Below are 14,046 nucleotides of genomic sequence, written 5' to 3' on the forward strand. Positions count from 1 at the left end.
ACCTTGAGCCATGGAACCAGAGAAATCTCCAACAGTGCACAAACAATGGTGACATCGGAGGAGCAGATAATGCAGTCAGCGTGATGTGCAGAGAAAGAAAAACTAGAATCCCCAGGTGATCACCGGAGATCAGCCCTCCCGACATCCCGAAAGGCAGGGGTGAAACCGGGGCCCTGGCCCGTAGGTAAAAGCAAATCGGGTGCCGTGTGCGGAGTCAAAACTGGAGAAGAGAAAAAAGGCGCACAGAAGTTGGAGATGGGAAGCGTGATTGGTCACCTTCCCCTCTCCCCCATTTCCAGCCAATCTCGGCTTAACTCCGCGTGATCACAGCTTCTCCGCAGCTCTCCTCACCGGCTTCCAGGAATTGACTTTGAGACTGGATTCATCTTCAAAGTCTTATGCACTCAACAGTAGAAAACAACGAGGTAGAATACAATAATCTTCAGCCGGATTTTTGAAATGCGAACCCATCTGAAAGCCCACACGGAGTATAGGGACGACCGTTCTGGACGCTTAAACCTGCCTATTGAGGTATCTGGTTCTCGGTGCACGGCCATCACTTTAGGCTCTATGGGGATTACATAGAGCTCTAAACAGAAATACTATTCATAGCATGATCCACGTTGACACCTGAAATGCGTCACCGAAATTCATATACTTACCTAATGTACAGACCCGCAGAAGTTAACTACCTACCACCTTGGCACTCTAGTTCCCGAGGTCGTGTGCTCGTCCCGAGGCTTCTCCAATCGGAGTAACCTCAGAAATCCTCTTTCCACTGGCAAGAGAATCAACATTACCTCGTTGAAACGGAATGCTAGGATGATAACTGTGACCCCCACCACCGCATCGAGGATAAAATGATTCGCAGTCGCAACGACGGTCACTCCCATCATCACAGGCCAGAGGGTCGCCACGCAGCGAAGCAAGCAGTGCGGACTATACATTGCCAAACAGAATGCAATGAGGACCGAGTTGCCAAAATGTAAGGAGGGCATCGCCGCAATGGTCAGTTGAAACTTATTCTGTGTCCATGCAGAACCCGAGTTGCCTCGATGAAGCACATCAACAAACCCAAACTCCTCTGGGAGGAGACGTGGTGGCTTGCATCGCCACAGCGACAGAATAGCAAATGCAATGACGTTCTCTAGGGCCAACGTACGTCGGATACCTTGATAGCGTTCCCGAGAGAGGAAAGTATAGCAGTACACAAGAAATGCGACGCCGAGCACAATATGTGAGTAGTAGATGTCGGCCAGAATATCCATCATCCATGGATATCGATTCAGAACAAATCTTTGAACGGAGAGCTCGATGTCGATAGACAGGATATCTTCAAGGGTCAGGATTTGAATCGCATGGGCCTCGGCATTCTCAAAGATGGTTTCGTTTCCCGAGATGAGTCGGGCAGAGATAGCCCTGCAGCCTTGGTATATCTATTTCCAATCTTAGACCCTAGTTCTCAAGGAGGCAGCTCACGACTAGAATCACCGCATACCCAGTAAATCAGCAGCCAGTACCAGATCTCTAGAAGAAACGGAAACCGCTCCAATACTCGAGAATGAATGTATTGCTTGTTTCTGGCATAGCGAGCTTCAACATGGCAACTAGTTCCTCTTTCTGCTGGATTGTCCTCTCGCAGCAATGGACGAGTTTCATCATAGCTACTAAGTGGTTTCTTCTTTCGATTGACCCAGGCTCCGACGGTTAAAATGGCAACAATAGCTGTAAAATAGTTCAGTATATTTAGTAGTACCATTTTTTGCATGGATGGAGCTGACCTCCAGGCTCCAGGATGTTATTGAGAGCACCCATGGTACTGTATTTGTAAAGACCGAGTAATAAACGCCTGCAAATGCAAAGTGGTATAGCAAGTCAAAGCATACTCAATATGTCGACGAATAACTGAGAAAATCTAGCAAGACATGAAATCGAAAGAGCTTCACAATCCGGCTGAGCCGGGAGTGCCGGCGCCCGATGGGTCCATGTCCCTTGACCACGCAAGCATGTACATGTATACCCACCTGTAGCCTGTGATGGTAGTGGCTGACAGTGACTGGCCTGGTAGTGGATACATCTAAAGCTGGGCCCAGTTATAAATGCATGTCTTGTATGCCGTACTTGGGTAGCCGAAGTCCCGGTGCTCAAGTTTTCTCATTCATTGAGATATCTACCAGTTGACTCATCCTTCGAAAGGGCGCACACCTCATAAAAATCTCCCACAAGCGTCACTTTCTTGTCAGAATTATTAAGGAAGCTGTAAGTCTGCTTCAAAACAAAACCAGCGGTTTGTTATCATTGGATTGTTTCTGGGGATATCAGCTTCGATTGAGGGGCAGAGCGGTGTCAGAGCATGAGGTGGATGTGGGATATTGACACCTTCCTGTTGGCTAAAACAATCTCTGCTATAGTTATAATCCTTTCAGAACAATCATCTTCGTTTCACTTCAAAGGTAGAAGAATGTCATTGAGATACTTACCTAGAACTAATATAGTATGGTGGCATATGATTGTCTGCTGTAGTGCGATATCGTGCATGCAAACTCACCAGCGGCTTTTTAGGTCTTAGTTCTGCAGAATCATCATCCACTTGAAAGCCCGTCAATAGGTTGAAGAAGTGATGTGGAGATAGTGACCATGTTGCAGAAAACGCGGGCCAGTTCCTCAGTCACGACGCACGGGGGAAGGATGATGTGTGATTGGTCCTTTTCAGTGGAATGATTTCTCCGTATAAACGGCAATCCTCCTTTACAAGCTTCAGACAAGCCGACAAGTGGTCTTGGCTGCAAGAGGCTGGGCTATCACGACCTGTCACACTTGTGCCGAATTTCAGCATGAGACCAACTGGTTGGGGTATTCTGGTTGGCTGGGTGATAGGCACGGAACCTTACAAGGTTGGAACTAATGTGTGATGGGGAAAGTGATAGTGCGTCAGGGTGCATGGCATAGGCGCTTACAGAAGGATTCGCCATTGGCCCCAGGTGGCACTAAGTGGCCCCTTGGCCCGAACTCTGCAACTTCCCCAAGCTATACTTATATAGCCGCCCATCTCCCCCCCAGGAGTTGTTTTCTTTTGCATCCCCGTGTTTGAGATTTTCTATTTTTTTCTGCTTCTATTTTCGTCAAGCGCTTCGTTCTGGCTGGTCCAAACGAACTCTTTATTTTTTTTATTATACATCGTATCTTGGTTGATTCTACGTCCAAAATAATCACTTCTCTCCACCACATTCTCTTTGGGTGTCTTTGTTGATCAAGGTTACCCTCTGCAAAAAGACAAATACGATATATTATCATCTACATATCTTCAACTTCCAAGATCCTTTCTGCCACCATGTATGCTGCTCGTGCCGCCGCCCGACCTAAGTTGGGATTGAACATTTCTGCTGCGCAGACTGCTCCCCGACCGTCATTGTCGCTCAAGTCCCCTGGTCCCATGCCTCGAACTCCTCTCTCGCCAGTGTCTACTGCGAGTCCTACAAGTCAGAGGTTCTCGACCCTCCAGGTGCCGACATATGGCTACACGAACTCATGCTCGTCGAAGAGCATTCTCAAGAAGCAACATTCTTCACACTCAGGAGCTGCCGAGAAACGCATCCAATTCAAGGTTACACCCACAGTATACTGTGTGACACCTATTGAAAATCCAGACGAGTACTATGGCACACATACGAAGATTACCCGAGAGGAACGACGATGGGCTGTCCGCGAGTGATTTCGCCCTTGGGTCTAGAACCCTCTATGGTGATAGTGGCTAAGACATAGCCAGCCCGGCAAGCTCAAGCGCTGGTTAGGAGCCTGTCACTTATCGTTGCTGTCTCTGCAATGACAAGGACCTCTAGTCTCTGCGCATTCGGGTTTGTTATAGCTCAGCACAAGAAACCCCAAGTATATTTGACTGGACCAGATCTGCAAGAATTATAGCTCGACTCTCATTCGTGGCGCAGCAAGACTTCACGCGAGTCGTGCTCTGAGCCAGAAAGATCAGCACGTACTGTCGATCCACAAAATCTTGAGGCTGCTCGGTAGTCTGTCTTGCCAGACAGGTCTTGGGTAGTGCGTTTACTCGGTCAGAAGACAATGTATCATGTATCGATGTTGGGAGAGATTATTTTATGACGTTAATGGGCCTCCGATTGATGACTTTGCAATTTAGCATGGATGTTCTGTTTAACTTTACTCAGTCGTTACTGTGAAATATATGCTTTTTTCCAGACACCTTCATATCCTCACTCATATCGTAGCAGTGTAAATAAACCGAAATATCAAAAAAACTGCTCATAATAATTGTGGTAGTTCTATTGTTGTTAGGGCCAATTTTAAGGGCTTCCTGGTCCGTGCGGTCCCGATCTTTTTCTCTCCGTCGCCGCCATGTCCCCGGTTTGCCAACCTCCCAATGTTCTTTTCAATATCTTCAGTTGCGACTTTGCGCAAGTCAGCAGCAGGTGCATCTCGCAAAATTCTAAGCAACCGACGGGGCTTATTGACCCTGGCAATCGAAACATCATGGTAAGCTTTAACTCGACTCTGACTGTTCCTCCAGCTAATCCGACATCTACGACAGTGACGACACTTCAGTCGCGATTGTTGAGAAAAGGAATGAAAGCTCCGCTGCTAGCAACACCAAAATTCATTTCCTTGAGAATATAACCTGCGATTCACGAGCGCATCGCGGCATCCATCCGATTTTAGCCCTTGAATCCCATCAAGAGAATCTCGCGAGCCTCGTCGACAAAGCCCTCGGGTACCTGCCGGCCTCAACAGATGGAGACAAATCGATAAATTTAGCGAATGGGTCGAATCGCCAGCGACCGGATTTTGTCTCGGCAACTCGAGGACCTGGAATGCGTTCCAATTTGTCTGTCGGGCTCGACACTGGGAAAGCACTCTCGGTTGCTTGGCAAATTCCTTTGGTCGGGGTACATCATATGCAAGCACACTTGTTGACCCCTCGGCTGGTATCATGTTTGGACAAAGGCAATGGCGCAGTGGCCTCAGGGGCCGTGGGGCCCCAATTCCCATTCCTGTCTATTCTTGTCTCGGGCGGCCACTCGATCCTAGTGCATTCCAAGTCTCTAACGGATCACACCATCATGGCTTCCAGTGATGACATTGCGATGGGTGAAGCTCTGGACAAATCGGCCCGCGAGATTCTCCCTGCGTCCCTGCTACAGGGGGCAAAGAATACCATGTACGGCAAAACTTTGGAACAATTTGTCTTCCCCAACGGCCCCTCGGATTTCGCGGATTATCGGCCCCCGATGAACCGGGGGGAGGAGGTGACCAAGCGCAAGAGCTCGTGGGGCTGGAGCGTAACTACGCCATTCGCAAATACCCGGGCTCTGGAACTGAGCTTCTCATCTGTCTCCAGTATGGTAAACAAAATTGTCAAAGATAGGGAAGGTCACTTATCTCAAGATGAGCGTGTCGACCTTGGACGGGAGGCAATGCGTGTCTGTTTCGAACACCTAGCATCTCGAACTATTATTGCGCTGGAAGCTCTTCGGGTGAGAAACCGCGATGAAAATGAGATAAAGACACTCGTTGTGAGTGGTGGCGTTGCGGCAAACAAGTTCCTTATGACCGTTTTGCGCTCGTTCTTAGACGTGCGCGGATTCGAACACATGAAGATTGTTGCACCCCCTCCATATCTGTGTACTGACAATGCTGCCATGATTGGATGGGCAGGCATCGAAATGTTCGAGGCTGGTTGGCGGACCGATCTAAGCTGTCGCGCTCTCCGCAAATGGACTCTAGACCGTCAGGCCGATGATGGTGGAATTTTAGGGCCCGGTGGGTGGATTATGGATGGAACAGCTCTTTGACTGTATATTAGCGATACCCCTCTCCCAAAATTTGTACAATAGTTGTATATAGTATGTAGAAAACCAGAGCTCTACTTATGCTCTTAATACATAAAAGTTCCCAATCCCATTCAATGCTTTTGTGGTATACAGGGCAATGCTTTACACTTGACAGCAGACCTATATGTCAGATAAATCAATGACGCCGATGCAATGTTACAGCACTATAACTGTATCCTTTCAATCCGAGTCCTTCCACGTCCCAGAAACCGCCACAGTAGGGTATCGATGATGCGCCGCTCTAATCCGTGCAAATGAACCAGACCCATAACCGGTGCTCTGTGCAGTACAGACATCAAAAATAGAAGAAAGAAAAATCCAGCCCAACCTTCCTAGATCAGCCTCCGACAGGAGGTCCGCTCTTTTGCAGGGATGCCACTTGTTTTCGTAGTTCGATGAAGAAGTCCTTCCCATTGGCCATCGTGTTCGCTGAAGACGTCAGTATTCATCCTCAAACACTGGATTGTTTCGAAGAAGAAGGCATACATTTAGCACCCCAAGGACCGCCTGATCGTTGGTTATTCGTGTCTTTGCCGGTCGGCTTGTAGAAGATTGGCTTGGTTTCTGCGACGGCATATCCATTAGAACCCGATACATTTGCGATAGTGGGGTATGCACTGTAGGCACTTACCTTCAGGACCTACAATACAAATTGAAAAAAATATTGGTTAGCATTGATGATGTATGAACATGACTTGTCCCTTTCCTACCTCTCTTCAGAACATTTTTGGCCTCGGCAGCATTGAAGCCCCGGACGGAGACATGTAGGTCCTGGACTGGGCCAGAGCCACCCCAGGCATTACTTCCACATTGAGAACCACCTTGGGAGCCACTCTGGGCACCACCTTGTCCACCCGCTCCCCGGTCACGGTTTCCATTGCCAGAGTGGCGTTGCGACGACTGGCGACTAGGACCACGCCATCTAAGATCAAGCAGGGTTAGCGAATCTGACGCGGAAAAAAGCAGAAGGTACGATACCTATTCTCATTTGAGCCACTCATATCTGAAACCCAACGTAGATCGCTCGGAGGTTGGTGTTTTGGTGTTCCAGGAGGAATCTATGCGGGGAAAGCTGTGCACGTCCGGGAGCTGTGGCCAGAGTTCGGATCGACACCTGAGGCCACTAAGACGTCTCCGCCTTGAACCAAGATAACCTTGGAAGAGAGATCACTTCTGCCTTAGCACTCACGGGTTGTTTACCCCGGATTCTTCAATTTTGCGCCCATTTCACCGGCCTATCTCTTTTAATACTTATATCATCTTTCATTACTCAACTGTGACCTGCATCTTGCTCCGCCTTTGAACGCGACCCGACGTGTTGATTGTTAATCACCCCAAACCCAGCGCCGATCAACACACGGGAGCTTGCCCCAGCTTCATGGGAACCATGGCGCCCATGTCCAGACACTCTCTTTCAGGCAGACCGTCACGCTCCACCCCTAAATCATCTATGAAACAGTCGCGTAGAATCATGGAGTCTCCCGAAGAGCCTCCAATGAAGAAGCGCAGGTATGTGCCTGGTGGCCCAGGAGGAGGCGGACGATTCATCGATTTCGACGGCACCGAAGTTGAAGAAATGACTCCCCAAAAGAAGACTAATGGCACACCAAGACGAAACTCCACAAGCGCACGAGGTCGCCCCCCACGCGATACCGACCAACCAATCCATGCCCCTCCACCTCCGCCTCTTGTCCCAACAACGCCGCCGTCTGTGACGCGTCCCCGGCGAGACAAAAGCCAGAATCGCGGTCGCTTTACCTCATCAACAGCCGCCGCGCTTGCCTTACAACAGGGAGATGGATACAAACCACGAGAGGAGAGAGGATGGGAGGAGTTCCATCCCGATTTGGACATTGATGGCAGACTCGCTGTCTTCACAGCCGAAGAAGTGGATACGGTCGACCCTGCTGCCAACCAACTGACTTTGGAGGCGCTGACTGGCATTTCTGGTCTTGATGGTTCAGGATCACCTATGCTTCTTTCACCTGATATCGCATCACCCGTTCCATTCAAGCGTAGGCCTGGTCGCCCGCCACGCCGTCCAGAAGCTATCTTGAATGCTCTTCTCGCACAACAAGGCCCGAAGGTGATCCCACCCCCGGGACCCAATCCCCGGGAAAAATTGACACTGCCTAAGCCGGCGTTCCGACTGCAGGATCCTTTCACCTTTTATGAGAAGAAGGGTGTTGGCCAACAGAATTATGTCGATCGAACCATGGCCAATGTCGGATACCAAGAAAGTGACTTATTCCTGCGCCACGACCGGCGCTTCATTCGCATGACCGAAGGTGCGCAAGAAGACGACATGGACGTCATCCAGCCTGTGGCGTCAGAGGGCGATGTCAACGCAACGAGCGGAAGAGTGGAGTACGATATGGACGAACAAGATGAGAAATGGCTAGATGATCATAACTCCAAGCGTAGAGATGATCAGCTTGAGCCCATAAAGCCTGCCATATTCGAAATCACTATGACCAAGATCGAAAAGGAATGGCATGCGCTTGAAAAGCGGATTCCTAAACCAAACCCCAAACCTCCACAAACTCAGCGCCCCCGCTCTAGCTCTGCTGCTGCAGTAAACGGAGAGACTGCCGGCCCGGGGGAAGAGCAAGATAGCAAATGTGCTATCTGTGATGATGGTGACTGCGAGAACTCCAATGCCATTGTCTTCTGCGATGGTTGCGACTTAGCGGTTCATCAAGAATGCTATGGTGTTCCTTTCATCCCCGAGGGACAGTGGCTTTGTCGCAAGTGCCAATTGCTGGGACGAGGCACCACCAACTGTATTTTCTGCCCCAACACCGAGGGTGCATTCAAACAAACTACTTCTTCTAAATGGGCGCATCTGCTGTGTTCTATATGGATACCCGAGGTTTCAATCGGAAATCCGTCACTCATGGAGCCCGTCACAGATGTTGAAAAGGTGCCACGCAGCCGGTGGAAGTTGATGTGTTACATTTGCAAGCAGAAAATGGGTGCTTCAATTCAATGTAGCAACAAGAATTGTTTCGTTGCATTCCACGTTTCATGTGCACGCCGAGCGCAACTATACCTGAAGATGAAAATTGGCCATGGACTGATGGACTCACATCTCCTGAAGGCCTTTTGCGATAAGCATGTTCCGCCAGACTGGCGATTGGAGCATGGCACTGATGCCGCCACGGCCGATGCGATCGAATACTACCGCAATACCATGCAAGGTAAACGGTGGGGAGACAGCATGGCAGCGGCGCTCTCTATGGGGCCTGCGCTTGCCGAGGATGCAGAAGGAGAAAGGACCCATACCCCCCGAATCACATTGACCGTCGGAGGTAATAAGCGAAAGCGTATCCCAAGAATGATCTGGAAGCTACCTTCCGGGGCTCCAGTCATTCCCCAGGTTGTTCTGAACTCAGTAGTGGCATGCCTCGGGCGGTTTACCGTTCGTGGTCGAAAGCAATATGCAGAAGAGGCATGCAAGTACTGGACACTCAAACGCGAGGCTCGTCGTGGAGCTGCTCTGCTCAAAAGACTCCAGCTTCAACTGGAGACCTTCTCCTCCATGGAGATGACCCGACGAGATTACGTCGCCATGGGTGTCACCGGCCACAAACGGTTGCAGCGTCGCATGGAGTTCGGCGAGCGGCTCTATAGGGACCTTGACCATTTGCGAATGTTATGTGACGAGGTGAAGAAGCGTGAGAGGGAGAAGCTTAAAGATGCCGAAATGCTTCGAAGCATTGTCGACATTGTCTACTTTCCGGTTTTCCCTTTACTGTGGCCAATATTCGAGAAAGCACAAGTGTAAGTTCTGATTATCCTTGGATCATTTTTCACCTATGAACTAACATGAATGCAGGCTCGATGGAAAGGGAGTATTTGCGGCAGGGCTATTATCTATTCGCAAGCGACTCGAAGAGCGTTTCTACCCGTCCGTGGCGTCTTTCTCCGCTGATCTAGCAAGCCTTTTCACCTCGGAGATTGGCGTAGGCCCTGCTGGTGATACTGCAGAACTTCAAGCGCAGATCAGTGGCCGTGCTCCTGAGCTTAGTCTGGAGCAGCGAGAAAAGAGAAAACTGGCCAAGCGGATTATTAAATCCATTCAGCCCCAGCTGGAAGACGCAATTCGCAAAGAGAGCGAATTGAATCGCAAACCTTACGAGAAAGAACTGAAGGAGCTGGATGCAATACTTGACCACAGCGTCATGTCACGCCGAGGAGAGTCCTTGGAGCCCGATGGGGACCATGACGTTGAGATGGATCAGGATGATACTAAGCCTGAGGCCATGGAGGGTGTGGAGGAAACAGTTCCCACTGCCTCTGCTGAGGAAGCTGTGTTTACCAAGGAACCTGAGTCAGAGGATATTGCTGCAGAGCCTGCATCTGTTGAAGAGACTAAATCAAACATCAATATAGCCTATCATCGCCACCCCACCCCGGTTCTGAGCGAGGAAGACCAGCAATTACCTTTGGCTCAGGGTGGCATCCAGTGGTACATGCAGCCTTTTGATCCTATCGGCACCACTGTTCATGAAGAACGGTGGACAGGTCGGGACGTTATGCGGGGGATGAGTGAGGAGCTTAGTGAGTTGGACGAGGACGAACTCAAAGACCTGGTGGACGATGAACTGGACCCGGCTACAAAAGCACCCAATACGCTGGGGAACTCCCAAAATGTCCGTCGTACTCGTCGCTTGCGTGGCTAAGGGAATTATCTTTTATTTTGCTTTGATTGTCTCATGAGCAACGGGCGCAGGCAGGAGTTTTTAGATCCTATTCAAGCAGCCGTAGTTAATCGCTAGGTATGGAAGAGAATTGATTCAATTTGCCTCTACTTCAGATCTATCCTTGAAATTTTGATAAATTAGAAGCCTAATATCCTGTGCGAAGAGAGAACAGTATATTATGCAGCCAATATAGGAGATACATGAGAACAAGTACTAGGCACATGTAGTATGCTTAGTGCCTTGCATGGGTTGCCTAACTATATGTGCTGCCAAATCCAAAACGCAGTAAACTAATGCTCCCCTTTCAAAACCTCTTCCTCTTCTCAACCTCTCTCTCCCATTCCCCAAACCTCTACTTTGAGCTTTCGGGTCCTTTTCGTGGTTCTAGACGCGCAACTTTTGAACTTGCACTCGGGGGTGTTGTTCCCTTCCGGACTCTTAGCGCCCGCTCCTCTTATCAGCTCTGATTTCTCATCTCTTTCCTTCCTTCTTCATCCACGTTCTCTCCCGATCATCATGGCTGACTACGAAAACGACAACGGCCGTTACGCCGGTATGTATCTCGACCTGGTAATTATTGTTCGCCCTTTTAATCGTCCTTTGTACAGATGAGCCCCGGTACGACCGCGACCGCAGTGCTTCGCCTCGCGATGAGCCTCGCTCCGACCGCGACCGCGCCCGTAGCCGTTCCCCCAACGGTCGCTCTGAGGAACGGTATGTTATTCCTTCCCTGTATTTGATGAGATAGACAACAGCTGATAAGCTTGAAGCCCCCTCCCTATTCGCAAGTCTCTGATCCAGGATGAGGTCGAGGAGGAAGGAGCTAGCAACACTGGTTCCAACCTCTTCGTCACTGGTATTCACCCCCGTCTGACCGAGTCGGACATCTCACGTCTCTTTGAGAAGTATGGCGACGTGGAAAATTGCTCCATCATGCTTGATCCCCACACCAAGGAGTCTCGTGGCTTCGGTTTCGTCAACATGACCACCGCTGAGCAAGCTGATGCTGCTAAGGAGGGTCTCCAGGGTGAAGTCATTGAGGGTCGCACTCTCAGCATTGAGAAGGCTCGCCGTGGCCGTCCCCGTACTCCCACCCCTGGCAAGTACTTCGGACCCCCCAAGCGTGGTAAGTCTTAATTCAGATCTCTTCCCTGTTTCTTAAACTCATGCATTCTTTTTTTTTAGATGGTGGTGGCCGTGGTCCTCCCCGCCGTGGCGAGCGCTATGATGACCGCCGTGGTCCTGGTGGTGGCAACTGGCGCCGCCGTGATGATGACTACTACCGTTATGGCCGTTATGACTCTTACAATGACCGCCGTGATTACGGCGGCGGTAGTGGTGGTGGTGGTGGTGGTGGTGGCCGCGACTATGGCCGTGGCGGTGGTGGCGGTGGTGATTATCGTTCCCGCGACTATGGTGACCGTGACTACCGTCGTGGCTCCCGTGACGACTACGGCGGCTACCGTGGTGGTGGTGGTCCTGGTGGTCCTGACCGTTACAATGATCGCTACAGCCGCGATGATCGTCGTGGAGATGACCGCCGTGCCGGTGGTGGTGATGAACCCCGTGGAGGAAGCGGTGCAGGCAGTGGTGCTGCTGCTGGCGGTGGTGGCGGCGCTGGCTACTACGATCGTGATGCCAACCCTCCCAGCTACGAGGCTGCCCCTCCCCGTGAGCCCCGTGATGCCTACGCTGGTGGTGGTCGCTCTTACGAGGGCCGCAGTGCCGGTGGCGAGGAGCGTTACGGTAGCAGGTAATGTATCAGTATCCCTTCAAAAAGCAGGAGATACCGGCTCCTGGTGTCTGTCTCCCTTTCATGGTTGAATGCTCCACTGCCCACTTTTCCTTTGTTCTCCCTTCCCCTTTCCCTTTTCTCCTTTCCCTTTCTCAAATTGTTTTAATGCGGGATTTGACCGACGGGCTACGGGCGTCGTTGTTTTTTTTGTGTTCTGTTTTTTCTTTGCTTTTTCACGTCACGTCTCCAAAAACGATAATCGGAGCGCCATCGGCCTACTGCGACCGACTCGGCAACATTCTCGATTATTCCTATCATCATGTCATCTCTGGATCGCTAGATGATGTGCCTCAAATTTTTATCTTTTCGCGACGCAACTTCGGGAATCTCTAGCGGCAAGGAAGAAAACAATTATCGCTGTAATTCGGTTATCTGGGATCAGCACTCTCGGTCAAAACAATTCGCCTTATGCACACCACTCCAAGTAACGGCCCGGTTGTATTCGACCAATTTTAATTTCGCCTCTTTTTATTTCACCATTCGCATTCGCCACGTCTTCGCGCTTGTAGTATTCGCCAAGATCAAAAGTGCTGCAGGGCGAATTAATCTCGATAATGGAGGAGTTCAGCCTTCAAAAGGTAAGATGTTACCATGGGTCTTACCTGTGGTCCAGATTGAAATACCGTGCATTTGTGCCCTTTGTCTTGACTGGGTTGAATCACCTATGGAGACTCACTGGACTAGTGCAAGCTATCCAGCTCCAGTGTCCTGCTTACTCCCCATTCCTCTCCCTTAGGAACATCGATAACAAGCTAGCGATACGTACCGAATCACCTGTTTCGTCAACTGTCCATCTTACGATCTATCTTGACACTTGAAAGCAAATGCTATCCAATATCCCCCGTCCTTTTAACCACCGAGCTATCTAAATAACATACCGCGTTCTTCACCCTAGATAAATATATATGTGGATGCATGTTTTTTGGTCATTGTGTCTTCATTTCTTGGGTATCACCAAGCTCATCTATAGCTCCACAAAAAGTCATAACGCCTCTTGACCCGAAGCCGTCTTGGGACGGAAGAAAGGACTTTTAAAATATCACTCAAACGTCTGAAGTAGAAGGCATAATCTCAAAGATCCCAGAAACACCTAAAAACGCCGTATAAAAACCAATCATCCCTGAAGCTCTTTCTACTCTTCCTTCTCGACATCGCCTTCCACCTCATTGCTCTTCTGGATCAAGAAATCCCCAAGTACACGCAATGGATTAGCCGGCCTGGAGTAAAATGACATCAGTACATCTCCCCAGATTACAGCAGCCACACCTTCACTCACTGGTCTTTCGCGACAGCTTTCATCCCTTCCAGTAGATATGGTACAATCTTCTCGTTCAAGTATTCTCGAGCTGGGGCCCCTCCAGGTCGGACCTGTGAGGTTGCGGCATTAGAAAGTTCCACCATCGGAGTGTGGGAGCCGTTGGGTTCGCCCATGGTGTTGTGATGGGGTGTGGGTTTTTCTGCTTCGTTGACGGGAGCAGTTGGCTTGAATTGATTCGATATCGCAAGCGAAGGCTGCGCAGGAGGAAAGAATGAGGTCAGGAGAATAATTCTAGGAATAAAGAAGCGGAGTGAAGAATGGGAGGGAAGAAAAACTAGAGGATTGGGTTTGTCTTCGGATGTTGCGCAGAGCGGAGTTGTGGAGCATCTGGAAGCTCCCGCGATGTTGCTGGGGTTGGATCACAAG

General features: G+C 50.0%; 7 protein-coding genes across 7 annotated transcripts; 4 read left to right on the plus strand and 3 right to left on the minus strand.

Annotated features, from left to right (window-relative positions):
• Nucleotides 1–692: 692 nt before the first annotated feature.
• N7484_008813 (phosphatase PAP2 family protein) lies at nucleotides 693–1,815 on the minus strand (the record flags this gene model as incomplete). The annotated part of the gene is made up of 3 exons (XM_057119200.1): nucleotides 693–1,436; nucleotides 1,499–1,725; nucleotides 1,782–1,815. The coding sequence occupies 3 exons, from the start codon at nucleotides 1,813–1,815 to the stop codon at nucleotides 693–695; spliced, it is 1,005 nt and encodes a 334-aa protein (XP_056968755.1).
• A 1,516-nt stretch (nucleotides 1,816–3,331) lies between these two features.
• Nucleotides 3,332–3,712, plus strand: N7484_008814 (uncharacterized protein; the record flags this gene model as incomplete). Its single annotated transcript, XM_057119201.1, has 1 exon — nucleotides 3,332–3,712. The coding sequence occupies one exon, from the start codon at nucleotides 3,332–3,334 to the stop codon at nucleotides 3,710–3,712; it is 381 nt and encodes a 126-aa protein (XP_056968756.1).
• Nucleotides 3,713–4,393: 681 nt separating this feature from the next.
• Nucleotides 4,394–5,822, plus strand: N7484_008815 (N(6)-L-threonylcarbamoyladenine synthase family protein; the record flags this gene model as incomplete). Its single annotated transcript, XM_057119202.1, has 2 exons — nucleotides 4,394–4,506; nucleotides 4,562–5,822. The coding sequence occupies 2 exons, from the start codon at nucleotides 4,394–4,396 to the stop codon at nucleotides 5,820–5,822; spliced, it is 1,374 nt and encodes a 457-aa protein (XP_056968757.1).
• A 376-nt stretch (nucleotides 5,823–6,198) lies between these two features.
• N7484_008816 (uncharacterized protein) lies at nucleotides 6,199–6,839 on the minus strand (the record flags this gene model as incomplete). Its single annotated transcript, XM_057119203.1, has 3 exons — nucleotides 6,199–6,290; nucleotides 6,348–6,501; nucleotides 6,552–6,839. Coding segments are annotated over 3 exons (534 nt in total), but the record flags the coding sequence as incomplete, so codon positions are not given.
• Nucleotides 6,840–7,248: 409 nt separating this feature from the next.
• N7484_008817 (putative PHD finger domain protein) lies at nucleotides 7,249–10,546 on the plus strand (the record flags this gene model as incomplete). Its single annotated transcript, XM_057119204.1, has 2 exons — nucleotides 7,249–9,644; nucleotides 9,700–10,546. 2 exons carry the CDS (start codon nucleotides 7,249–7,251, stop codon nucleotides 10,544–10,546), a joined length of 3,243 nt encoding a protein of 1,080 aa, XP_056968759.1.
• A 537-nt stretch (nucleotides 10,547–11,083) lies between these two features.
• On the plus strand, nucleotides 11,084–12,324 carry N7484_008818 (RNA recognition motif domain-containing protein; the record flags this gene model as incomplete). The annotated part of the gene is made up of 4 exons (XM_057119205.1): nucleotides 11,084–11,120; nucleotides 11,176–11,281; nucleotides 11,338–11,693; nucleotides 11,753–12,324. The coding sequence occupies 4 exons, from the start codon at nucleotides 11,084–11,086 to the stop codon at nucleotides 12,322–12,324; spliced, it is 1,071 nt and encodes a 356-aa protein (XP_056968760.1).
• Nucleotides 12,325–13,494: 1,170 nt separating this feature from the next.
• N7484_008819 (DPY30/SDC1 family protein) lies at nucleotides 13,495–13,910 on the minus strand (the record flags this gene model as incomplete). Its single annotated transcript, XM_057119206.1, has 2 exons — nucleotides 13,495–13,579; nucleotides 13,639–13,910. Coding segments are annotated over 2 exons (357 nt in total), but the record flags the coding sequence as incomplete, so codon positions are not given.
• Between the last annotated feature and the right edge of the window lie 136 nt (nucleotides 13,911–14,046).

The sequence above is a fragment of the Penicillium longicatenatum genome, assembly GCF_028827895.1.
Source record: "Penicillium longicatenatum strain IBT 33135 chromosome Unknown contig_6_segment0_segment0, whole genome shotgun sequence".
Lineage (NCBI taxonomy): Eukaryota > Fungi > Ascomycota > Eurotiomycetes > Eurotiales > Aspergillaceae > Penicillium > Penicillium longicatenatum.